This window comes from Bison bison, unplaced genomic scaffold (genome assembly GCF_000754665.1).
Source record: "Bison bison bison isolate TAMUID 2011002044 unplaced genomic scaffold, Bison_UMD1.0 scf7180017864535, whole genome shotgun sequence".
Lineage (NCBI taxonomy): Eukaryota > Metazoa > Chordata > Mammalia > Artiodactyla > Bovidae > Bison > Bison bison.
Window position 1 is genome coordinate 2,253,149 of NW_011495084.1, and position 27,046 is coordinate 2,280,194.

A 27,046-nucleotide genomic window follows, 5' to 3' on the forward strand; every position below is an offset into this window, starting at 1 on the left:
GGAAGATTTGGGAGAATGGCATTGAAACATGTAAAATATCATGTATGAAACGAGATGCCAGTCCAGGTTCGATGCACGATACTGGATGCTTGGGGCTGGTGCACTGGGACAACCCAGAGGGATGGTATGGGGAGGGAGGAGGGAGGAGGGTTCAGGATGGGGAACACATGTATACCTGTGGCGGATTCATTTTGATATTTGGCAAAACTAATACAATATTGTAAAGTTTAAAAATAAAATAAAATTAATTTAAAAAAGAAAAAAAAAGAAAATACTCCATAGTAGATTTTCTGGGATTTCTACAGTGAGCATTAGTGATTTTAATAATCTGGGCTGACAAACCATTTAAAATCTCATAAATTTTTAGAAGGGGTAGTGAAGAGACAGCACATAGAAGGCATCCAGTTGATCTTTACTGAAATGATTTGATTTGAAATGAAATAAAATCTTGTAATAGTAGAGTAATCAGATCTTTGAGCTGTGAGGCCTTTTGCAGGTCACTTGGTCCCGTTATCCGCAGTAATCCAGCCCTTAAGTTTAGCCAGTTTATAGCAGTATATTCATTACCTGTAACCACCTCTGGAGCCACGCCAACATGTCACTCCATTCAACAGTTCTTGCTTATTATTGCTTGCAGGCCTTTCCTTCTGTTTGAATTTCTTTCCTGTCTGTCCCAAAGGGTGCCTTAAAATTCTTTAAATTTCTCTAAGGGCATACTTAAAAAAGAAAATGCTAGTGTGCAAATAATTTACATTTTAAGTCACCCAAAATTTGAAAATAATTGGAGGAAAAAAAAAAAAAACAAAGTTCTTTGAGTATAGGTGAATTTTGGGTGCCTTCTATATCTTGGCTATTGTAAATAATGATGAAGTGAACATAAGGGTGTATATATCTTTTTGAATTAATGCTTTTGTTTTCTTCTGGTAAATACCCAGAAATGGAATTGCTAGATTTTATGGTAGTTGTGTTTTTAATTTTTTGAGGTGCCTCCATACTGTTTTTCATAGTGGCAGAACAAATTTACATTCTGAGTAACAGTGCACAAGGGTCCCTAGGGTTGTTTTTTGATTAGATGACTTAATACACATGAAATATTGGTCTAGAGTAAGCTATTAATAAATATTACTTAGAGACTTTCATGACAAGGTGGACAAAATGTACTTTTTCCTATTCATTCCGTTAAATATAGCTAAAAACATAGGACATTATGTATAAAACACACATAAGAAGACTCTGAAAGGAAAAGAGAAGAAACCAGATCAGCTCAGATTTGGGACCGGAGAAATGACATGACACTTGAATTCCCCAAGTTTTCTTTTTTGCTTATATTATCCTAGACTGAGCGCTGGAGAAGGTGGCAATTCAGAAATGCCAATGGATGTAGAAAAAAAGTACCAGCAAATTTTCTCTTTGGATCCCTCCCCCCTACACCCAAAATAAAAAAGGGTAGGGAAGGGCAGCCTGCCAAGATGGGACATCTTTGGACAGTCACCACCCTAATCCAGTCAAACAGTACAGCAAACTGGGATCCCCATCCCATCCTCACCAGTGAAAAGATGGTGAGGAATCTAGGCTTCTACTTTGCCAGGCTGTGTCAAGGGTACCCTAAACATTGCCAGCTCCCCTAGCGGTATCAGAAAAGGTTTTATCAGGAATCGGAACTTTCATTACAGCTGAGATAAAGAGGTAAGGAGGCTGTTGGCCCTGGCAGTGTCAGTGGAGTCCATGTGGGGAGTCTTAGTGAGGTACCATTCCCCCTGGATGGCAGGATGATGTAATGGAAGCCTAGTGGGAGCCTGGATGCCATTCCCCCTGGGAGCCAGGATGATGTAATGGAAGCCTAGTGGGAGCCTGGATGCCATTCCCCCTGGAGCCAGAATGATGTACTGGAAGCCTAGTGGGAGCCTGAACTTTGACCCTAGCTCAGTGGTAAGGAGGTCCTTCTTTGAGGCCTAATGAGGAGCTGGAACTTAAGCCTGAGTAAACGTTTTTTACTTTTCTCTTGATGTGTTAGTTAATTATGGCCATAATTATGCTTCATATCTCCACAAAAATCTGAGTCAGAAGATGCTTGCAAAGTCGCTTCAGTCGTGTCCGACTCTGCACAACCCCAGAGACGGCAGCCCACCAGACTCTGCCATCCCTGGGATTCTCCAGGCAAGAACACTGGAGTGGGTTGCCATTTCCTTCTCCAATGCATGAAAGTGAAAAGTGAAAGGGAAGTCGCTCATTCATCAGTTAATCTGTAGGTTGTCATGGGATCGGTATGACTGGAAATGTTGCTTTCAGATATCTATCTATCTGGCTGAGTTGGGCTCCTTGCTTCTTTCTGGGCTCTGCTTCCACCTGCAAATATTCATTCCGGGCTCCAGGCTGAAGAGGAGGCAGCAGGAATGCCTGGAGGCTCTCCTCCAGGAGAGGGCAGAGGTGCTGGAAAGCGAGCCTAATTATATCTGCTGTGTCAAGTGCTTTCAAGTAAGTGCATGCCTCTTGTCTGCTGATAGCCAAAGCAAGTCACATGGATGGCCCCAAAGTCAGGGGAAGTATTCTCCACTGATGAAAACGGAGGCAAGAGGAAGAAACAAAGTATTTTTAATAGAAGAGGTGAGGAGAAGAGACCGTGTTTTTGAACAAACGTGGAATCTGTTGCACTTGGCAATTCAGAATCATTGTGTTAATTACTCATTGTGCTGTACTGTAAGGTCATCATTTTCACCATCACTGATGCGTGCAGCCTCATTTGATGCTGATTAAATGATCCCTCCTCCTACTGCCTTCTGTATCTGTTATTTCTTATTGCTGCCACTGTATCTATAGGTGTATTACCTGCTTCCTTTCACACAGGGCTATTTGAATGAGTACCTGATGGTGACACTCAGTTTTATAAGGGGACTTTTTATTGTTGCTTCAATATTTTCCTATTATTTTGCATTTTTATAATATTTGCTAGTCTGATGTTGGAACAAATGAACCATTACTATACTTGTATTTTTTATCTAACATTCTCTTCCTAAAAAAGTAGAAAATTCAATTCTCAGGGAAATGAGTTATATTTTCTTAAAAATTATCTCCATCTGTCTACATTATATCTGTGTTTTCCAAGGGATGCACTCAGCAATTAAGAGATAAGGTAGTGAATTGAGAAGTTTAAAAAATTTATTAACCATATGTACATGTTGATTGCTTATTCAAATTATGAAGCGTCTCAAAATTCTGAAAAGAACTTACCTATACTTTGTGAAATTGGGGGTATTACATTTAATTGAAACAAATATATATCTTTCAAGGAATATAAATATTTCAAAGAAGAATTGATTTCTTTCCAGTAAGTCTGTCTTTTTATAGCAGAGACCCAGACTTCAGTCATGCGCCTACTATTTGCCCTCTCAACTGTGCATCTGTGCTGCAGTTGGTTACAATTCATTTCATGTAAAGTAGATTATTTTGGTGCTGTATACTCTGGTTTCATCCTAAGCAATAATATCCACAAAATTGTCACCTTGAAGTGAAGTGAGTGAAGTGAAAGTCACTCAGTCGTGTCCGACTCTTTGTGACCCCATGGACTGTATAGTACATGGGATTCTCCAGGCCAGGATACAGGAGTGGGTAGCCATTCCTTCTCCAGGGGATCTTCCCAACCCAGGGACTGAACCCAGGTCTCCCACCTTGCAGGCGGATTCTTAACCGTCTGAGCCACAAGGGAAGCCCCCCTTGAAGTGCGAGGTATGTTTTCTTCTAGTGCACATGAAAATAAGCACATATTTATTAAAATCAAAATGTCACTTCTGTACCATCTTAAATAGTTTACAATCATCATTACTTGGTATAACATGCCTGGGAAAACACTGTTTTAAGGGCAGCTCGCCAAACTAGAACTACAGAAACCTAGTTAAGCAACGTTTATGTTTCGAAAAGAGTCATTCACTTTGACTTTCCAATTATTTTTCAGGTTTGTGGAAGGGATGCTGAACATTTGTTACAATGCCATCGATCGTCATATTGAAAATGGTAAAGGAGATAAGATTGCTATCATTTATGACAGTCCTGTTACAAACACTAAAGCCACTATTACCTATAAAGAAGTCCTGGAACAGGTAATATTATTAACTTTCTATACATGTTCTTTGGAAATCATACAGAAATTAATTTAAATAGCATACATTCTCATTGCATAGCCTTAATTCTCTTAATTCATTGACATGTTATTGTACTTTTAGTGCACACTGTAAATAGATGTGTGTTTACTCACTTAAATTGTTTTTATTCTTTATATTTTACAGTACTAAAAGATACTCATTTTATTATTTTTAAACATTTTTATTGCATTATAGTTGCTTTACAATGTTGTGTTAGCTTCTACTGCATACAAAATGAATCAGCCATATATATAGAAATATCCCCTCCCTTTTGGATTTCCCTCCCATTTAGCTCACCAGGCTACACTGTATGTTCCCATCAGTTGTTTATTTTATGTATAGTATCAATCATGTAGCATTTCCCAGGTCGCTCAGTGGTAAATGCCTTAGACATGGGTTCGATCCCTAGGTGAGGAGAAGGAAATGGCAACCCACTCCAGTATTCTTGCCTGGGAAATCCCATGGACAGAGGAGCCTGGCTGGCTGAAGTCTATGGAGTTGCAAAAGAGTTGGTTGGATGTGACTTAGCAACTCAACGACAGCAAACATCAAAAGGCTACATATATCAGTTCCAAACTCCCTGTTCTTCTCACCCCACCCCTTTCCCTCTTGATATCCATATGTTTGTTCTCTACGTGTATGTCTCTGTTTCTGCTTTGCAAATGAGATTATCTATACCATTTTTCTAGATTCTACATATATGCATTAACATATGATATTTTTTTCTCTTTCTGATTTCCCTCACTGTGTATGACACTGTCTAGATCCATGGAATTGGACAGAAATCCCAGAGATAAACCCACGCACATGTGGTCACTTAATCTATGACAAAGAGGGCAAGAATATACAATGGAAAAAAGACAGCCTCTTCAATAAGAGGCTGGGAAAACTGGAAAACTATATGTAAAAGAATGAAAATAGAACACTCCCTAACATCATACACAGAAATAAACTGGAAATGGGACCTTATTTTAAAGGAAGAGGTCAACGAATCTCTAATAGTGTGCTTTTACTGTCTCTGGCCTTCATTTTCCGTCCATGCTGGCATCACCTGGCCACTCTCTCCAACTCTTGTGCTGTTGGAGCGGTCCCCTCGCCTTCTGACTCACACATTGCCACCAAGATGACACTAAGATTTTCTTCCTAAGAAACGACTTATTACTCTACCCCCATGTACAAACCTCTTCTTTAAAAACTACTGTTATTTAGAGAGCAGAATCTGGATTCCTGTGATGTATAAGACACTTTGGAATCTGATCCCAGCCTCCCTCCAAGCTTCATTCCCCAATGCTCTTGGCCATGAATACAACTCTTTTTCACCCTAGATGTCCTTACACTCCCTCAGGCACTCCTGGCCCTTTAAAGGTCTTTGTACATGCTCATTCATTTCCCTTATTCGCTCTTTTTTAGGTTTTTTTTCCCCCCATCTGGGTGGTTCTCAGGTGAATCATGATATTGGCAGATAAGTTATGAGATTCTTTTCTTCCAATATTAGGGTAGAAATGAGATGTCCTAAGTAATTATAAAAGTATTTGGGTTGCTTCCATGTCCTGGATATTATAAACGGTGCTGCAATGAACATTGGGGTACACGTGTCTTTTTCAATTCTGGTTTCCTCAGTGTATATGCCCAGCAGTGGGATTGCTGGATCATAAGGCAGTTCTATTTCCAGTTTTTTAAGGAATCGCCACACTGTTCTCCATAGTGGCTGTACTAGTTTGCATTCCCATGGGAGAGGGAGAGGGTGGGATGATTTGGGAGAATGGCATTGACACATGTATAATATCATATATGAAACGAGTCGCCAGTCCAGGTTCGATGCACGATACTGGATGCTTGGGGCTGGTGCACTGGGACGACTCAGAGGGATGGTATGGGTAGGGAGGAGGGAGGAGGGTTCAGGATGGGGAGCATGTGTATACCTGTGGTGGATTCATTTTGATATATGGCAAAACCAATACAATATTGTAAAGTTAAAAAATAAAATAAAAAAAAAAGTATTTGGGTATTGTGGACTGAAGGAGACTTATTCTTGCTCTGGGGGAGGGCTTTTATTTGTTAGTGATTTGAAGGGAGGTAGACTGGAGGGCAAGGTTTCCCGGCCTTGACACTGTTGACGTTTTAGGTCAGGTAGTTCTGTTGTGGGGAGCTGTCATGGACACTGTAGGGTTCTTAGCGGCATTTCTGCTCTCATTCATTACTTGCACCCCTTTCCCAGTCGTGATGACCAAAAATGTCTGCAGGTATTGCTGAAATCTCCCATGTAAATGCCTTTACTTTTATATGGAGGGTTTTTGAATCACATTCTTTTATTTTGCTTTTTTTTTTTTTAAACTCATGTAGAATTTCCATGCAAGTTTTAGAGTATTTGGTCAACTCCCCCTGGCTCTCTGAAATAATATCCTTTGGCACCATCTTTGTTTCTGTTTAGCCTTCTAAGGGATTTCAAACAAAGCAACTGAGAGAAAACTATTACTGCCCCAGTCCCGAGTTGCTGCAAGCAATAAAGGGAGGAAACAAGGAGGCTTTGCAGCCTGGCTACAGCAACAAATTCTACCTCCAGCTCACTGGAACATAAGAGGAATTTATGAAAAGTGAAGACCCCAAGGGAGAAGGGGTAGCAGTGAAGAGTTAAGGAGAAGCCACAAATTGCCTAAGAAGTAGAGCTGCTGACTTGACTTCTAGACTGCCAGAGAAAGCGTACTGGTTGGCTAACTAGGTTACACGCCTCCAGTCCCGGGCAGCTGGGAGGAACTGTCTTGTCTTTTCATTTCATAGCAGGAATAGGGCCTTGCCTCTTTCTGGGACTCATACTAGGGAAATTCCAGTCTAACAAGAGAGTTCAAATACTGGGCAGCTGACTACAGAAAAAAAGAAAATAATGTTGCAAATACAGTGTTGGATACTTTTCGTGAGTCTGTAACGTGGGAACTGTGTATTTTCAGAATGAAGTATCTAGAGACAGAGTTTACAGTGGTATGAGGAGGAAAGGCAGTCTGTTATCAAACAATTTTGGTTTTCATCTGAGGCTGTGTTTTATTTTAAAAGATAACATAAATCTGATAACCTGTTATATTCTGTGTTTTATTTTATGTTTGTGTTTTCAGCTTTTAGATAAGGTTTATAGCCTGTGTTCAAAACCTTAATCCTATGATTTGGGTATATGGTCATAGTCTCATTCATAATTAAGACAGGTTGATATTAAGATGGGCTTCTTAGGTGGCTCAGTGGTAAAGAATCCACCTATAATGCATGAGACATGGGTTCAATCCCTGGGTCAGGAAGATCCCCTGGGGAAGGTAGTGTCAACCCACTCCAGTCTTCTTGCCTGGAGAATCCCATGTACAGAGGAGCCTGGTGGGCTCCGAAAAGAGTCAGACACGACTTAGTGACTAAACAGTAACAACAACAATATTAAGATCCTGGTTAATCTTAATTGCTAACCTGATGAGGAAACTTACTTATGTATTTAACATATATGATCTATATCAGTATGTTGAATTTGATACATGACCAAACATCAGAGTCAGAGAACACACTTTGGAAACATACACTAGGAAGTGTTAAATGCATTGTTCTTACTCTCATTTTCTGCTGTTTTGTTTTTAATTAGTAAGTGTATCTGATAAGTACACACACACAGTTTGCTTAGAGGCCATTCTGTTAACTCCTCTTGGTTTTCTCATATGGAGTCTGGACTCTTAGACCCTTTTGAGGTTTGTACTGGTTCATTGGTTTCAGATTGGCCTGACATCAAAGTACTTAAAAGGCCTGTTTCTCTCATCTGCTGACAGCTTCTGATTCCCCAGGGTTTTCTTCTCTAAAGTACTAAAGGAAGGACTGTTAGGAAAGAGGGGGGCATTGTGCTGTATTTTGATTACCTGCTCCTGGTTCCCTGTGGCTTTTACTTTATTAAGTAGAGAAGACAGACAAAGAAAGGTTTAATGGGTAAGGCCATTGAGAACAAACAAAAAGAAGAGCCTTTGTACTTTACTTGTTTTTATCTCTGCTGCTTCATTTCTTGGGAGTTTCTGTCTAGGTAAAACTAAAGTCCATACTTATTCATTAGTGAACCAGAACATTTTAGGGTAAAGTGTTTCAGTGACATGAAGGATCTGAAGATTTTACAGAATGATTCAGAAGTAGAGCTTTTCTCAAACTGTCATCTCTTGCGGGGAGCTGATAATGAAAACGCTTGTTTAAGATATTTGTTAGAGATGGTTTGGTTCAAGATCCCTTGTTCATTCAACACATACTTAGTTTGCATGCCACACCTTCCTTGGAATAAGGAATAAAGGTAAATGAACTTATTCTCTATATTTAAAGAGCTAAAAAAAATCATGGAAACATAAGACTGGTTGTGTAGGGTAGTATGGTATTTTGTCAGAGAAGGCAATGGCACCCCACTCCAGTACTCTTGCCTGGAAAATCCCATGGACTGAAGAGCCTGGTGGGCTGCAGTCCATGGGGTCGCTAAAAGTCGGACACGACTGAGCGACTTCACTTTCACTTTTCACTTTCATGCATTGGAGAAGGAAATGGCAACCCACTCCAGTGTTCTTGCCTGGAGAATCCCAAGGATGGCGGAGCCTGGTGGGCTGCTGTCTATGGGGTCGCACAGAGTCGGACACGACTGAAGCGACTTAGCAGCATAGTATTTTGTGGTAAGGCACCCAACTCAGCCAGAGGCAAATAGGGTTTAGGAAAGCTTTTGCAAGAGTCAGTGTCTTATATGAGTCCTGGGACTTCCTCCCCAACACCCCCTTGCACTACACTACACACCCCAGCAAGCACCCACTGCCCCCCACCTACTGCAGTCAACTCCCCAGGCTTGCTGCACACCCACCTTTGAGCCTTTCTACTTGCCTGCCTTCTGCTTCAGATGGTGTTTCTTCCAGATATCTTATGATTCATGGTACCTGAATATTACTCTCTCAGTGAGACTTTCCTTGGCCATGTTAAATACAGAGGTTCCCATGCACCCCACTTCATGAGTCCTTTTACTGCTTTCCTTTTTTCCTTTTAAAATTTACCTATTTATTACTGAGTACCACTCTTGATATTTTATTTTATAAATAAAATAGGATGTCAGTTCCATGGAGGAAGGCATTTTTGTTTTGCTCACAGAATAGTGCCTGGCACATGGTAAACATTTTTTGACTGGTGAAGCAATGAAAGGTGAGCGCCAAAGAATTGATGGTTTTGAACTGTGGTGTTGGAGAAGACTCTTGAGAGTCCCTTGGACTGCAAGGAGATCCATCCAGTCCATTCTAAAGGAGATAAGTCCTGGGTGTTCTTTGGAAGGACTGATGCTAAAGCTGAAACTCCAATACTTTGGCCACCTCATGCGAAGAGTTGACTCATTGGAAAAAACATTGGAGGGATTGGGGGCAGGAGGAGAAGGGGATGACAGAGGATGAGATGGCTGGATGGCATCACCAACTCGATGGACAAGAGTTTGGGTGAACTCCGGGTGTTGGTGATGAACAGGGAGGCCTGGCGTGCTGCAATTCATGGAGTCGCAAAGAGTCGTTCACGACTGAGCGACTGAACTGAACTGAAGCAATGAATGAATGAATGGGCTTCCCAGGTGGGCACTAGTGATTAAGAACCTTCCTGCAATGCAGCAGACATAAAAGATGCAGGTTCGATCCCGGAGTCAGGAAGACCTCCTGGAGGAGGGCATGGCAACCCACCCTAGTACTCTTACCTAGAGAATCCCAGGGACAGAGGAGCCTGGCAGGCTCCAGTCTATAGGATCATCACTTCAGGACATGACTGAAGTGACTTAGCATGAACGTGCAAAAAAAATTAATGAATGAGCTACCATTTGGAATTTCTAAGTGACTGTAGCTTCCTTTATTGTGGGGATTTTTTATCTTTGAATTGTTCAGTTCAGTTCAGTCGCTCAGTCGTGTCCGACTCTTTGCAGCCCCATGAATTGCAGCACGCCAGGCCTCCCTGTCCATCACCAACTTCCGGAGTTCACCCAAACTCTTGTCCATCGAGTTGGTGATGCCATCCAGCCATCTCATCCTCTGTCATCCCCTTTTCCTCCTGCCCCCAATCCCTCCCAGCATCAGAGTCTTTTCCAATGAGTCAACTCTTTGCATGAGGTGGCCAAAGTACTGGAGTTTCAGCTTTAGCATCATTCCTTCCAAAGAAATCCCAGGGCTGATCTCCTTTAGAATGGACTGGTTTCCAGGTTCGATGCACGATACTGGATGCTTGGGGCTGGTGCACTGGGACGACCCAGAGGGATGGTATGGGGAGGGAGGAGGGAGGAGGGTTCAGGATGGGGAACACATGTATACCTGTGGCAGATTAATTTTGATATATGGCAAAACCAATACAATACTGTAAAGTTAAATAAAATAAAATTTAAAAAAAAAAGATAGAATGGACTGGTTGGATCTCCTTGCAGTCCAAGGGACTCTCAAGAGTCTTCTCCAACACCGCACTTCAAAAGCATCAATTCTTTGGCTCTCAGCTTTCTTCACAGTCCAACTCTCACATCCATACATGACCACTGGAAAAACCATAGCCTTGACTAGATGGACCTTTGTTGGCAAAGTAATGTCTGCTTTTGAATATGCTATCTAGGTTGGTCATAACGTTCCTTCCAAGGAGCAAGTGTCTTTTAATTCCATGGCTGCAGTCACCATCTGCAGTGATTTTGGAGTCCAGAAAAATAAAGTCTGTCATCATTGTTTCCCCGTCTATTTCCCATGAAGTGATGGGACCGGATGCCATGATCTTAGTTTTCTGGATGTTGAGTTTTAAGCCAACTTTTTCACTCTCCTCTTTCACTTTCATCAAGAGGCTTTTTAGTTCCTCTTCACTTTCTGCCATAAGGGTGGTGTCATCTGCATATCTGAGGTGACTGATATTTCTCCCGGCAATCTTGATTCCAGCTTGTGCTTCCTCTAGCCCAGCGTTTCTCCTTCTCTTCGTTTTTTTCAAATTACTAGTTATAGCAAAGCTCATTGAAATAAAAGTGTGTGTGAGTTTATGTTGCGTGTGTATGTGTATATTATATGTAGTTATTCTTTTTAGAAATTCCTACTATGAGTTTATCTTCTCTGCATCTAATTACATTTTAAATTTACTTCTACATGTGTTAAGTTTGTGTTTTTTTGGTATTCATACAGTTGTAAATTTTTATGTGTGTATTCACTAAACAAAAATATGACCCCCTAAAGGGCATTTGAGAAATTTTCATAAATATATGTATGCAGGGAAAATGAAGCCCAGTGTGTACTACATTTTCCTGATTTAATTCAAACTGAAAGTGTCTATTATCTTTACTAAAGGTAGCTTTTGAAATATAATTACGGCAGGAGCTGTAGTTATAAAGGCTGAATAATTTAGAGGAGAAAATTACTCTGAAATCAAGGGCTATATCCCATGAGAAGGCCTCCTTCCAACCTCTGCCCCCTTTAGGAAGCTCTCTTCAAAATGTGAATTTTGTCTTCTCAGAAACATGTCAGGGTAAGATCATCTCATATTTCTTTGCTTGCCACATCATCAGTATTTCCAGAAGCAAACCCCTAAATCACCAAAACCAGAACACACAGAAGTCCAGCCCTGCCAGAGGTTGCCTTATTGAGGAGAAGATATACAGCAGTGGGTATACTTAGTTTTCTTTTCTTAAACTTCCTAAATAAACAATAAATACTTCAGTTGTGTTACAGTCTGCACCACTAAAAATTATATCTCTGTAAGACAGCTTATGTTTTCCATGGTTGGTAAATTGTGAACGAGGCTATTATGAGATTGAATTTAAAGCAGTTCATGTATTTTTCTAGCATGCAGGTTTTTAAACTTCTATTGAAATGTGATATACATTTAGAATAGTGTACAGGTCATAAGTATAAACTTGTTAGATTTTTCACAAACAGAACACACTCATGTCACCAGATCAGAAAACAGAGTATTCCCAGCTCCCAGAAGCACTTATTATGCTTCCTTTTAGTCATTTCTCTCTCAACACGCATGTGATTGTTATCCAGACGTCTAAACACCATCTATGATGAGGTTGCCTTGCTTTCTCCAACTTTGTGGAAACGGAATAAATCAATATACTTTTTTTTTTTCCAACTTTTTGTTTATGAGACTCTTACATTTAATTGTAAGAGGCTGTAGTTGGGTCACTTGATTAATGACTAGTTTGGGGCTGTTACAAATAATGCTGATATGAATATATTTGTGAGCAAAATTTGGTGACAATATGTGTGCATTAATTGGAGGGACAAGCTTAGGAGTAAGATGGCAGATTATGGAGCAGGCACATGCTTGGCTTGCATGCTGCTGCTGCTAAGTCGCTTCAGTTGTGTCCGACTCTGTGCGATCCCATAGACGGCAGCCCACCAGGCTTGCCCGTCCCTGGGATTCTCCAGGCAAGAACACTGGAGTGGGTTGCCATTTCCTTCTCCAATGCATGAAAGTGAAGAGTGAAAGTGAAGTCGCTCAGTCCTGTCTGACTCTTAGTGACCCCGTGGACTGCAGCCTACCAGGCTCCTCCGTCCATGGGATTTTCCAGGCAAGAGTACTGGAGTGGGGTGCCATTGCCTTCTCTGCTTGGCTTGCATAGATAAGGTCAAACAATTTGCAGAGTGGTTGTACCAACTTAACATTTTGAGTGTTGGTGGTAGGAGAATGCTAGTTGCCAAAACTTGATGTTGCCCATGCCAAGTCTTTTTAGTCTGGGCCTTTCAAGTAGCTGTGCACTGATATTGCCTTCTGGCAATAAATACATTTTAAGTATTTATGATTTATTTGGCTGTGTCGGGTGTTAGTTGTGGTCTGCGTGAACTTCATTGCATCACGCGGGATCTTTGTTATGCTGCCCATACTCAGTGGTTGCAGCACGTGGGCTCAGCAGTTGTGGTGCATGGGCCTAGTTGCTCCACGGCATGTGGGATCTTAGTTCCCCCACTGGGGTTTGAACCCGAGTCCCCTGCATTGCAAGGCAGATTCTTAACACTGGACCCCTGGAGAAGTCTGGATTTAATTTCATCATCCCTAATGGCTAATGCAGTTAACTCCTTGTCCTGTGCTTTGGGGCCATTTATTGTTCTACTTTTCTGAAGAGCCCAGTCAGGTCTTTTGTGCATTTACTTTTCTTTTGGATCGTTTCCACGTCAGGAAGTTTTGGTGAGAGATTTTCTCACAGTTGAAGAGAATAGCTTATCAATATCTGAAAACCTTAAGAATAAAAGATGAAGGTCCTTTAGTAAAAATGATGATTAAATAGTTTTAGAAATCTAAAGATGAGGACATTGTCGCCTGTTTTAAAAATAATTAATGTGAAAGTCTATGCTTTACTAATCTTGACTAACCTTTTTTTTTTTTTTTGAAGAAAGTTTGGAAGCAAATTCCTTACAGTAGAAGCAGGAAGCATGAGCCCCAGTGTTAAGGCTGTAAATGATCTACTGAAGATGATGCTGTGTTAGTACTTTCATGGATGTTAAAAGGCTCTACTTACATTGATTTTTGAGTGGTCTGGCTTCATCTAATTTTCCCAGAAACCTTGTTATTTTTGTGAGCTAATTTGTGCAGTGCAAAGTTGTATAATGTGGTTTAGCAGAAACACTTATATTTCATTTGAAATTGAAGATGTTTACATATGAACTACTGATTTAAGTTTTTATCTAAATTATAGCTGGAACTTTGAGTAACTTTTCAGCTTAATGAAATTTAAGTTAGATTCTGAGAGTACTCCACAGAAAGAAAATAGGTATTAGATCAATCTAATAGATAATATAGAAGGGAATAAATTAAATCAGAAAACAACATTTTGGTATTTCCTGGCTTCTTTTTTCCCTATTGTTAGAGCCATGCATTCAACACTAGAAATGTCTAAAGATAATTTTTACATCAACACAGAATAGCAGCAATATGGGCAACCCTTTTGAATTGTCTCAGCCAGGTTTTTAAAGAAATTATATTTCTCTAATTTTCTGAAATCAATTTTCTGTCTGCAGTATAAACTCACTTCTTTTCCACTCCCCCTATGCCAGAAATCCTCACCATGCTTCGAAGTCCAGACCACTTTACCTGTACCTTTCTCTAAGCACTGGTTTCTTTTTGCTTTTTATTTTACTTAGCAGTGTACCTACACTATTGGTATACCTACGTATTTATTAATGTACCTCGTGACCATAGTAAAAGCTTATTGAGAATAAGGGTTATATTTTATTTATCAATTTATTTTATTTATACAATGCTTTATCATTTATATTATATATATATTATATATATAAGTATATATATAATATATATATTCCAATATATATATCATTGGAAGGACTGATGATGAAGCTGAAACTCCAATACTTTGGCCACTTGATGCAAAGAACTAACTCACTGGAAAAGACCCTGATGCTGGGAAAGATTGAAGGCTGGAGGAGAAGGGGATGACAGACGATGAGATGCTTGGATGGCATCACTGACTCGATGGACATGAGTTTGAGCAAGCTCCAGGAGTTAGTGAAGGACAGAGAAGCTTGGAGTGCTACAGTCTATGGGGTTGCAAAGAGTCGGACATGACTGAGTGACTGAACTGAATTGATTCAGTGTTTAATATAGGCCTCATAGCATAAGCTCAAATTACATACTGAATGAATTCATGAATAGAATATTCAGTAACTTTCATTAAAAAGTAAAGAAAAATTGAACTATTGTCTAAGAGAAATAATCATTTCCAAAAATATCACTTGTCTCTTCCACATTGTAATTTTTTTTATACATTGGGAAATTTAAATTTTTTAATAGGGCAAAAATCTTCTTTATTTTAATGCTTTGCTTGATTAAAAGTTTCTATCTGCATCTCAAAGCTCTGCTTAAAACATTTACCTGATTTGGTCATTTTGGAAATGTAGAAGTCTGGTCTCTAGTAGTTTTTATTCCTGCATTTGCTTAATGAATTTATTTTTATCATTCATTGGTAGGTTCTTGTTAGATGATTTGTCTTGTCTACAAGGTGGTTAAACTCTGACCTCTTTGAAAGTTAACTCGGTAAGATCAGTGGATGATCTGCTTTCCATTTATTTTCTTGGACTGGAATGATGATGGAGCCAAGTTTATTTGTTCAAAATATACTTTTATAATACCTAATGTGTATTTGGCACTTCTGTGGACACCATGCATTACAGTAGTGAATGATACAGTCTTTGCCTACAGGAAAATTGCATTCTAATTGGGGAGATAGGTTATGAATAAAAAGATAATACAAGTGAAAAGATAACATGACATAAGGGAAGAAAAGCATAAGGCTAAGAGTGACCTGGCCTCTCTTTTATATAGATTTGTCTGAGAAAACTGCTTATCACTGAAGAGATAACCCAGTGACATGGACTCAGATAAAGGCTGGAAGAAACCATGTCAACATTTGGAGGAAATGATATCGGGCAAAAGGCTTCCCAGGTGGCAGTAGTGGTAAAGAACCTGCCTGCCAGTGCGGGAGATGCAGGAGACATGGATTTGATCCCTGAGTCGGCAAGATCCCCTGGAGGAGGGCATGGCAGCCCACTCCAGTATTCTTGCCTGGAGAATCCCAGGGACGGGGGAGCCTGGTGGGCTGCCCTCTATGAGGTTGCACAGAGTCGGACACGACTGAAGCGACTTAGCAGCAGCAGCAGCAGAGTAACTTAGCACATGCACAACAAATCCCAGATTTTGATATATAAATATTGTAACCTGTTAATGTTATAATAGACATTTTGTTTGAACAGTAAATAATTCTTCAGGGAGACAAATAATAGCTGAAAACCAAGTCCCACAGGTGGCATACGAGAGATGGAGAAGGAAGACGTCTTCCGAGGAACGCATATTCAACCAGATATGGAATGCTTATTGTATGAGGCAGAGGGCTCAGAAAAATGAATGTTTCCTACGCTCAAGGAACTCCTAGTTTGCCTGGTGAGAAGAACACAAAAGCAACTGTGTGTAATGTAACATTTATAGCACAGAGGAAGAAGGGACTAATCTGGCTCCAGTAGTTGAGAGAAGGCTTTGCTGTGAAAGTGAAGCATTAGTTGGATCATAAAAGAAAGAAATATGTGCCACCTGTCTTGGCTGTTGTAAATAGTGCTACAGTGAACATTGGGGTATATGTGTCTTTTTGAATTTTGATTTTCTCAGGGTGTAGGCCCAGTAGTGGGATTGCTGGATCATATGGTAGTTTTATTTTTAGATTTTTAAGGAGCCTTCATCCTGTTCTCCATAGTGGCTGTATCGATGTACATTCCCTGCAACGGTGCAAGAAGATTCTCTTTTCTCCACATCCTCTCCAACATAGAAAAATACCATATATTAATGCATATATATAAAATCTAGAAAACTGGTTCTGATGAACCTGTTTTCAGGGCAGGAATGGAGATACAGATGGAGAGGAATCTGTGCCCCATACACAGATGGCCTCCCTACAGGTGTCCCTGGTCTGCAGCAGATTTGTGCCAGAGTTGGACCTGACATGGTTAATGATGGCGTGCACTGTGAAGGCAAGAATGGCTGTGTTTGCTGACCTAGGGGAGGCCAACAAGATGAATTACATGGGATCCCAAGTAGAAAGATGGCTGAAGAACACGAGAGAGACAGTTACTAAAGTCAAGAAGGTACTGAGTAGAAAGAGAAACTGTGCTCCTCCACGTGGAAGTGCGAGGAACTGGTAACAGTTATTCTTCTGTTGACCACCACCTGCACTCGCTGTACTGTCAGCGACTTTAGGACAGCTGAGCGTGTCATCAGCTTTCAGCTTCTGACCTTTAATAATAAATGTTTGAAGCTACGAAATTATTTGACTTGATAGAATTTTCAAAGCAAGTTGAGGATAAAGCTAATTAATATAATGGAAGACATTGATTGGCTTAAGTGATGCAAATAGAGATATGAGGATAGAATCATATTTCAAGTGTGTGAAATATTTTGTTAGGCTTTTTGAAATCAGTAAAGATCTACACATGGGAAATGATGCTATTAACTTTAGTTTAATTCATTTGACAGTTTTATACTCATAGTTTTGACATTTGTACTAGTTAAGTAAAATAAATGTTAATAAATCAATGCATGTTGCATTCAGTAGAGTTATTGTGAAGACTGGAGATCGTGGGGGAATTGATTGTTCATTTTTTCATGCTATACTTGATTGAAGATAATTTTGTTTTCATTATAAAGCTGAATTATGTTAACTTTAGGTGATGGACAGGGAGGCCTGGCGTGCTACGATTCATGGGGTCGCAAAGAGTCGGACACAACTGAGCAACTGATCTGATCTGATCTGATCTGATATCATATATAGTTTTTATGGGAAATTTTATCTATTTATGGATATTTATGATATATTCTTGGCATTTGTGATGATCTACATTGCTTTATTAGCTACTCTGCATGCATGCTTGCTCAGTTGCATCTGACTCTTTGTGACCCCCTGAATTGTAGCCCACCTAGCTCCTCTGTCCGTAGAATTTTCCAGGTAAGAATACTGGAGTGGGTTGCCATTTCCTTCTTCAGGGGAACTTCCTGACTCAGGGATTAAACCTGTGCCCTTGTGTCTCCTGCATTGGCAGGCAGATTCTTTAACACTGAGCCACTGGGAAGCCCTTATTACCTACTAGTGTGTGCATTATCTTTGTGAATTTTTCATTTTTTAAAGATAATGTGTGCCTCTTTTTGGTGAGTGATATTAATGCTATTGGGAACAGACCCAACTATTGCAATGATCTTGTGTCCTTGTACAACTCCTGGGATATTTAGCAACTTCTCTGTGAGCCATTTGTATATATTCATTGACTTCTAGATTGTATTGACCAATGAAATCATAAAGGTTAACAGAAACATAGGCAAATTCTGGAAAGTATGATTGGTGTACCCGGAGTAGTTGTCATGTTTATGTACTGTCTATAAAAATGCTGAGGGTGTTTGTTTAATTAAAGCTTTGATTAAATAATCAGTGTAGAATCGATCTAAATGATGCAAGGTTCCTGTTGACATCTCTTGCCATCTCTTGCTGCTTTTATATTTGTCTTTCTTTATGAGAAAAAAGATCAATGAAGCAATTTTTTTCCTCTTAAAAATGGAGACATATGAATACTTCATAAAGGAAAAGCATTCTTACATGCTTTTTGTATTGACACAAATTGTTTTTTAATGTGCAATTAAAACTAGGTTTTAATGTCTTTTCTTTATAGCTCAATAGATACATAAAGCCATCTATGATTTATAAGCCAGGATAAAAACAAATCTACAAGGTCAACCAAGCTCAGATTGACAAAATTAATTTCATATAGTGAGTAATGTTGAGGTAGACCTGAACATCTAACTGCAAGGTGCTTATGGTTTGAGTGCTGCGGCCCTGGGTCCTTTGAGTTTAGGCAACCCGTTCTCTGTGATGCCTCAATTCTTCTGTCACGTGTGTGTGTGTGTGTGTTAGTTGCTTAGTTGTGTCTGACTCTTTGCAACCCCACAGACTGCAGCCCACCAGGCCCCCCTGTCCATGGGACTCTCCAGGCAAGAACACTGGAGTGGGCTGCCATTTCCTTCTCCAAAAGGAACTATAGAAAGAAAGAAAGTGAAGTCGCATAGTAGTGCTTAAACTTTCATAAAGCCTTTTATTTTACAGTTTTGTTATAAAAATCATTACATCACCTGGCTTTTATTTAATATGCATGAATTATAAAAAAAATTACAAATAAATACAGTGAAATTGCATGAGTGCTCATAAATCCAGAATATGCTTTACATGATTAATTTTTTTAAAATTGTCATCAAAATCAAAACACCAGGTTTAAAAATTCTCATAGAGAATTCATGGATGACCATGAGAATGTCTCCACAGACCCCAGGTTGAGAAACACAACAGTAAACAATTTATTAGACTGAGAAAAAGGAATATAGTTTTAATTCACTTAGTGCTACTTAAAATATTTTCCATTGGTCTTTTAACATGGTGTTTGTAGCAGTCACACTGTAATTTCTTTGTAAATATTGATTTCATTTTACAATTTGCTTGTTTACTACTATATACACAAATATGTAAGGCAGTGATTTTTTATCATGGTCTTTATGTTCATTGAAGAATATAGCCATATCCAGATGACTTACATGAGTTTATATTTAATTGAATGTTCTTTATTAATAGAGCATAGTAGATTCTGTACCTTTTAAACATATAATACATTTGGAAAAATGTGTACATTAACTACATTATACTGTAGTTTTTCTAAAATATCTTTGTAAAGCTATGAGAGTGCAAAATTATGAAGAATGACTTCTCCAATAGTTGAATTCTGTTTCATTGTAGTCCAGGTGGGTTATATTATAAAAAAATGTAATAAAACTTGCTTTAGGACTTGGAATATTTCCCTTAGAAACACTCTAGAAAGCATACAGAAAGTAATCAACTTTGACTTGAGCTACGGTTTAAAAATTCGTTTGAGAAGTCTTTAATTGGAATCTGTATAATATTTCTCCATGTGTCTCTGAGTGGTGCTTTTCTGAGTGGTGCTTGGGTTCCAGGCTGGCTACCAAACTGTTTAACACATAATTTAGCTGGACATAATTTAGTGCATAATTTACTGCATTAGCAGTGACAAATAATACAGTCAGTATGCTTGCAATACTTGTAATTCAGGGTTTAAGCGAGGAAAATAAAATGAATGAGAATTTATTGGAAATATTGGTGCTAGAGAAAAAACACGTGCAATTAGAGAAGAGTGTAGAGACAGAGACCAATGAGTTAGTTCTGAGGAGTCTTTCTGGGCAGTTTAAAGAGTTACAGAGGTGGATGTTACTGTGAAGAAGACAAGTGGAGGTGGTCTGTAAGGAGGAGGTTTGCCTAAGGTGGGATAAACTGAGAGGGTAAACAGTGGCAGGAAAGGGGACATGGTATGATGTCCCAGGGACAAAAGGAGGATGTTGTGAGGATCAGCTGGAAATGGATCCAGGAGGGGACCCTGGAGTTTGGCTTTTTGGTAGATGGAAGGTGGGGAAAGGGTCAAGATTACATGTAAATTGGGGTTTATAACTTTCATAGTGTCTGTTTTAAACCTCTGGTAGATAATGCAGCAAAACCACGTTTACACACAGTCTGCGTTTTAGACAGAGTATCATTTTTTTCTTGTTGTTGGACAAAGAATATGACTTTATTTAAAAAGCTGGCTGACCGAGAAGATGGCAGACAAATGTCTCAAAGTTTTAATATCATAGTTTTAAATGGTTCTGTGTGTAGTCACCACCTAAGGGTTCTTCTGTTTTTCTTTCTCAGCTACCCTGCTTAGACTCTTTAACAACGCAGCCCTCTCGCTAATGTCCTCACCTGTCTAACCTGTTGTTGTTCCATCTCACCTCCATGATGGAACTGCAGACCTTGATCAGCCTAGTTTTTTGCCATCTCCATTTCTGTATCTTAATGTGTTGAATGCATGCTGTGTGTGCTAAGTCACTTGAGTCGTGTCTGACTCTGTGCAACCCCATGGACTGTAGCCCGCCAGGCTCCTCTGTCCATGGGATTCTCCAGGCAGAATACTGGAGTGGGTAGCCATTCCCTTCTGCAGAGAATCTTCCTGACCCAGAGATTGAACCCACATCTCTTATGTCTCCTGCATTGGCAGGCAGGTTCTTTCCCACTGGCGCCACCTGGGAAGCCCACCTCGCTTGAAAAATTGAAGAAAAATGTCCTAACTGCAAATAGGGGTTTACTACAAATCCATCATCCCCAGTATCCATTGGGATTTCAGTCCTGTATCTTTTTTCCTTTAGCATTTCTTTGATAAGTTTTGTCTTCTGCCCTCCAAAGCCTATTTTAAACCTTTGACTGTCCCATTTCTGTGCCTCAAGCTTAACAGGGAACTTTGATTCAAGCCTGGCAACTGATTTTTGTGGATGAAAGCATTTGCCAACCAGTTCTTGGAACCCAAACCTGAACCCGTTCTTTCTTTCCTACCATTACTTCTTGCATCCTTCAACCATCATTTCCTATATGGTCTACACAAAGTATTTCTCAAATCATGTCATTTATTTTTATCACCACTGTCACAGCCCTAGATCTTGCAAAAATAATTCATTGTAAGGATAAGGAAAGTGCCTACTTCTACAGAGATCTTAACCTGAATATAAATCTAACTTAACAAAGCTTAGCAAGGTTCTAAAAGATACATGGTACTGAATCTCTATATCTTTCCAAGTCATCTCACAACATTCTTCACCCTGAATTCTTGCTTGTCTATTCTGAACTGCTTTACTTTCTCAGACAAATGCCTAATCAAAATAGCAAATTTCCTGAGGATTAGGAATTTTGGCAGAAACTATCAAGTGAGTAAAAGCAGGAGAAAGTCATTATTACTCAACCATTAATGCCCTGAGTGAAAAGATGTTAAAATGGTAAAAAGTGGAAGCAATCCTTAATTATTCTTTTCTATATAGTTTCTTTCCTTTTAATTATACATACAGTAGTCATGTCATGAGTAAATGATAGGCGTCAATTACATTTTCTATTCTTTTAGACCTTGGACTTCTCCTTTATGGAGGATTATTTTCTCTGTCAACAATGGCCTGACTGAAATAGGAGTACTATTTTAAAATGAACAAGATGTCCTTTTTAAGATGTGATAAATTTTGATGATCTGCTTGTAAATCGCAGCATATCAACATTAAAGAAATGGAGAACATATTCCTTATCAAGTCTCTGAGCAACATGCATAGAAAAGGGTAGGATTGAACTAATTTTCTGTGAAATACAGTCTGAAAATCACATTAGTCTTGAAAGTACACAGATTATTGAAATTGTGGTTATTTTGAGCCTGAACTAAATAGATTAAACAATTCTCCATTTCATTCTGCTTGCAAATACACAGCCTTAAAATGACCAAATAATGATTGAAACCCACTTGTGAAGAAAGTTGGGAATGAGAAAAATGATTACTCTCAGGAATGATATTAATTCCTTCATTTGGGGAAAACTATTTGGGAAGAAATGTGTTAGTATATATTTTCTAGTTCATTATCAGATAACTGTTTTGAACATAAGATACTACTTTATATTCTTTTCTAAAACTCAATAGAATTCCATTTTAAAATATGAATGCATATTATTTGTTTTAGATAGTAATAATACATTTTATTTTTGAATATAAATGGTATAGTTTTATCTTTTGAGGAAAGGTTGATTTCTCTTCTTTTAATTAACATCACATCACCTCTACCTTCTTTCTATTGAAAAGCATAGCTTACAATTGAATGGACTTAATATAGCATCATATTTAACAGAAAATTATCTCAATGTCATATCCAATAAGTAGTCACTGTCTTAAAAAGTTACATTTGTAGAAACTTCTTATGTTAGATGAAAATATTTGCATTCCTGAAAGGTTCCTTTCAAATAATTTTAGTATTATGTCACATCTTAAGCAGTTTTGATATAATTTATTCTTTTCACAGATACTTATTTACCTGGATGCATGGTTGGTGCATGACCAAAAGAAGAAACAATTCATTAGAGATAAATTTTTACCTTCTTGGTGGCTCTCTATGTATGTACAAGTAAAGAAAAAGCAAAACCATGTCTATATGATGTGTGGGTACAAAATATGTGGTTAATTTATATGTTTAAAAGTAAAATATAGGTACTTTAGGTACTTAACTCTTTCTGTGGGAAATTAAGTATAGTCTGAAGAGCAGGTCATTCATATCCAACTTTAGTAAACTGTTTCCTCAGATATTATAATTAATTTTTTTTTGGTAAAGAGATGCTTTTTAAATAATACTTGTATGTATTCATTTGGTTGTGCGTGGTCTTTGTTGGTGCGTGGGCTTTTCTCTAGCTGAGACTTCTCCTGAGCTGTGGTCCACAGGCTTCCCTTGCAGTGGCTTCCCTTGCAGAGCACAGGCTCGGGGCACGCCGGCTTCGGTGGTTGCGGCCCCCGGGCTCTAGAGCACAGAATCAGTAGTTGGGGTGCACGGGCTTAGTTGCTCTGCAGCATGTTGGATCTTCCCAGATCAGGGTCGAACCCATGTCTCCTGTATTGGCAGGCAGATTCACCACTGAGCCACCAGGGAAGCCCCTATAATTTATTTTTAAGCTACTTCCATTTTCTGATATTGATTCAAGCAGGGTTTGCAGAGTAACATCATTGCTATTTAGAAATATGCTTTCTCTTGTCTTCTCTTTCATATAATTTTCTTTGACATGGCCCTAAGGTTGCCTCTGATTGTTATCTTTTTACTATAATTTGGACAACAATGCTCTCATTGTCTTACAAACAGTGATTTTCCTTAGATGGACACACTGGTGGTTTGCGAAGCAAGTGCTGTTTACTCTGTGGAACATAATCTTTGATCAGTTTTGACTAATGTTCATATTTGTGTTGAGGGAATATTTTTTAATGAAACATTCACAAATGCTTTCATATTAATAAATCCCATTTTTTATGAGCTAATATTTTATTTTTCATGAGTGTATTTATTAAAAGTCTTGAAACCTATTTCCCCATTCATTTTCAAATTTATAAAAAATATTAATTATATTTATTTTATAATTTACAAGTAATGGTGGAAAATTTTGCTGGAGTAACATTTAGTCCAAAAAAGTACTAAAAAAGGTATTTTCTCTATTGATCATATAAAACGTGTGTCTTCCTAGCAACTCAAGCGTGATTAGTATAGCATCTAAACAGAAGAGTAGCTGCCTGGAGGGAGGGTAACAAGGCCAAATGTGCACCATCTAGTGGTGACACAGACACAGTGCAGCTTAATTTGACGAGAGTCTTCCAGGGCCGTGGTTAACAACTCAGATGCCTGCAGAAGCCCGGCAGGTAGTATGGATGGGAGAAATGGATGGGAGAAAAATCAGTTATCCATCAGTTATCACATCTCTGTGGGCTTCTGTGGTGACCCAATGGTAAAGAATCCGCTTGCCACTGCAGGATACATGGGTACAATTCCTAGGTTGGGGAAGATCCCATGGAGAAGGAAATGACAACCCACTCCAGTATTCTTGCCTGGGAAATCCCATGGATGGAGGAGCCTGGCAGACTACAGTGCCCGGGGATTGCAAAGCATCAGACATGCCTTAGTGACTAAGCAACAACAAAACTCACATCTCTTTAATTATGGAACTGTGGTGTAAGCACATGACAAAATAAACAGGATGCAGAAGAATATATTTTAAACTGAGAAGGAAAGAACAATGCAAGCTCTGTTATGAATAGCCCTAGGGAATGGCAAGTTCATGGCAAACCCAGCAGCTGATCTTTGGGTTCAGTTGATTGTTGTCATTCAAGAACACAAAGCCACTGTGACTAGACCTTCCAGTTTTTTAAGAGAACCTAGAAATCTGAATTTGCATATGAAATCTTCTGATTTTAATATGTTGGCTCTTTGTCTTTTTTAGGTGTGACATGACCTCACCTTAAATACATCTTGGGGCTACATTTAGCCATTGTGAGATCTTTTTTTTTTTTTTTAAGAGCTGAATTTAGTGATTTTCATTTCTTTAAGAGGACAGACAAATTTTAGACATCTTCCAGCAACATTGTGAAGTGAGACTGGATTTTAAAGTCACTGAATCACTGCTGGATTGGGTTTTGGTTGAAAATTCTTTTTATTCAACACTATTTAAGATGCCAAGACTATAGCTGTGAATAGGACAAACTCTTCTCGTTGGTCTCTCCCAGTGCTCCACCTTAAATGGAACACCCAGTAATGCAACCCCAGAGCGTGGCTACTTTCTGCAGGGTTTACAGTGAGATGTTTGGATATAACTTTTGGTGTTACCTTGGTTCTTAAACTCCATTAGGAATTTAAGTTCATGGTTGATGTTACGTTGATTTATTTTTTTTATAACTTCCTACTGGGCAACTTGGGGTTCTTAAAAAAATAGCACAAAATTAGAGTTTGCAATACAGGGCAGGATGAAACACTGAGATAGTTGTTTGTTACTTTTTGTATTTCCCCAGAGCCCTTGACCTTGACCACATCTTTTGCCATCTGCACAGAGGAAGTGAATAGAGAGAAAAAGGAAGAATGATCAGGATTCTGAATCCTTTGAACTTGTTCAAAAAGTAGGAGAGGCAGAGTGAAATGAAAGGAACCACTAATAGTGGTGTGGCCTAATTCCTTCTCCCAGGCCTCCTCTGTTCACTCTTTTAAACGTCACATTTAAAGGCAAGCATAGTCCTTCCATTTGCCCAGCGGATCCCTTCCACCCCTTAAGTGCTCTGACCTGATACGTGACTACTTTCTCATTTGATCTTTCTGTTCCACAGTCACATCACATATGATCCCATTTACACCACCGTACTGGTGTCCTGTCTGCCTGAAATAGTATACTCACAGATAGCCACTTATTCTTGACCTCCTGCGTGTCGTTGCTCAAGGGTTGCTTTCTTAGGTCTGTCCTGATGGTCCCATTGAGAGTTATATCCCCTGTATCCCAGTCCCCTCTGGTTTGCTCTACTCCCCCCATCAAATGGCACTCAGTACCTTTTAACGTAATATATGATTATTATGTTCATTTCATACCCTCTGTTAAAACAAGCACGAGTACTCTGGGGGTAGAGATCTTTGTCTTGTTTGTTTACTGATGTGTCAGAAAACAATGTGTGTGATGTATGGAAACTCAATATATATTTTTTAGATGAAAGAATGTTGAAGTTCTTGTTCACTTAAATCTGTGCATAATTCCTGCAGTCTGCTGCAGTGGAAAGGTTTCTTGCAACAAACTATGTCATGTGTAGGCTTATGATCTATTTTATCTTTGAAGTTGGACTTGCGTGTGTGCTCCGTCGTGTCCAACTCTTTGCGACCTCATGGACTTTAGCCTGCCAGCCACCTCTGTCCATGGAATTTTCCAGGCAAGAATACAGGAGTGGGTTGCCGTTTTCTTCTCCAGGGGATCTTCCCTACCCGGGGATCGAACCTGTGTCTCTTTGTGTCTCCTGCATTGGCTGATGGGCTCTTTACCAGCTGAGCCACCAGGAAAAACCCATTTTTGTCTTTATTACTAGAAATACATGTTAAGATGAAAAATATTTGTTTGATTCCTAAATGCATGTTAGAAGTAAAAAAAAAAGTTTGAATGTATGCTCTTAATATAGAGGGCAGTCACTTTATATAGATAATTAGTATTAAAAACAGCAAAGAAAAAATACTTGGTTTTAGGGCAACAGAAAGAACCAAGAATATGAGGTCAAAAGGCCTGTAATGGATCCTGGTTACACCTAAGGTTAGCTATTTATTATTTCTGAGTGTCAGTTGCCTTTTCTTTAAAATAGGAATGATAATAATAATAGAATCTGTCTTATTTACTTTATAAATGTTTGATGATATGTTTTCCCTGTTAATCCATGCTTGTTTCCTTCAACAATTAGCCCAACATATATCTGAATTTGAGACTCATTTATTTATCTGTTCACTTGACAGATTACCCTTTAACATACAAGCTCCACAGGGAAAAGCCTGTGTCTTTGTTTTTTTTGGTGTTGTTTTCCCAACCTTAAACACAATGGCATATGATAGTTTTTCAGTAAAAATATTGTTGAGTGAATAATTAAGCAAATTTAAGCCATGAAATTCACGTGGCATAATAATAGTAAATCGGCTTGTAGTCAAGTGAAGTAAAGTGAAATCGCTCAGTCGGGTCCGACTCTCTGACCCCATTGACTATACAGTCCATGGAATTCTCCAGGCCAGAATACTGGGGTGGGTAGCCATTGCCTTCTCCAGGGGATCGTCCCAACCCAGGGATTGAACCCAGGTACCCTGCATTGCAGGCAGATTCTTTACCAGCTGAGCCACAAGGGAAGCCCAAGAATACTGGAGTGGGTGGGATCTTCCTGACCCAGGAATCAAACTGGAGTCTCCTGCATGGCAGGCAGATTCTTTACCAACTGAACTATCAGGAAAGCCCTGTAGTC

The 27,046-nt window shown here is 39.2% G+C and overlaps 1 protein-coding gene across 1 annotated transcript in view; it reads left to right on the plus strand.

The window, feature by feature from the left end:
• ACSS3 (acyl-CoA synthetase short-chain family member 3) overlaps nucleotides 1-27,046 on the plus strand; it is a 176,457-nt gene that overhangs the window by 27,282 nt on the left and 122,129 nt on the right. Inside the window, exon 3 of the mRNA XM_010832078.1 lies at nucleotides 3,950-4,094. Within this exon, the coding sequence (XP_010830380.1) occupies nucleotides 3,950-4,094 (145 nt within the window). The remainder of the gene's footprint in view (nucleotides 1-3,949; nucleotides 4,095-27,046) is intronic.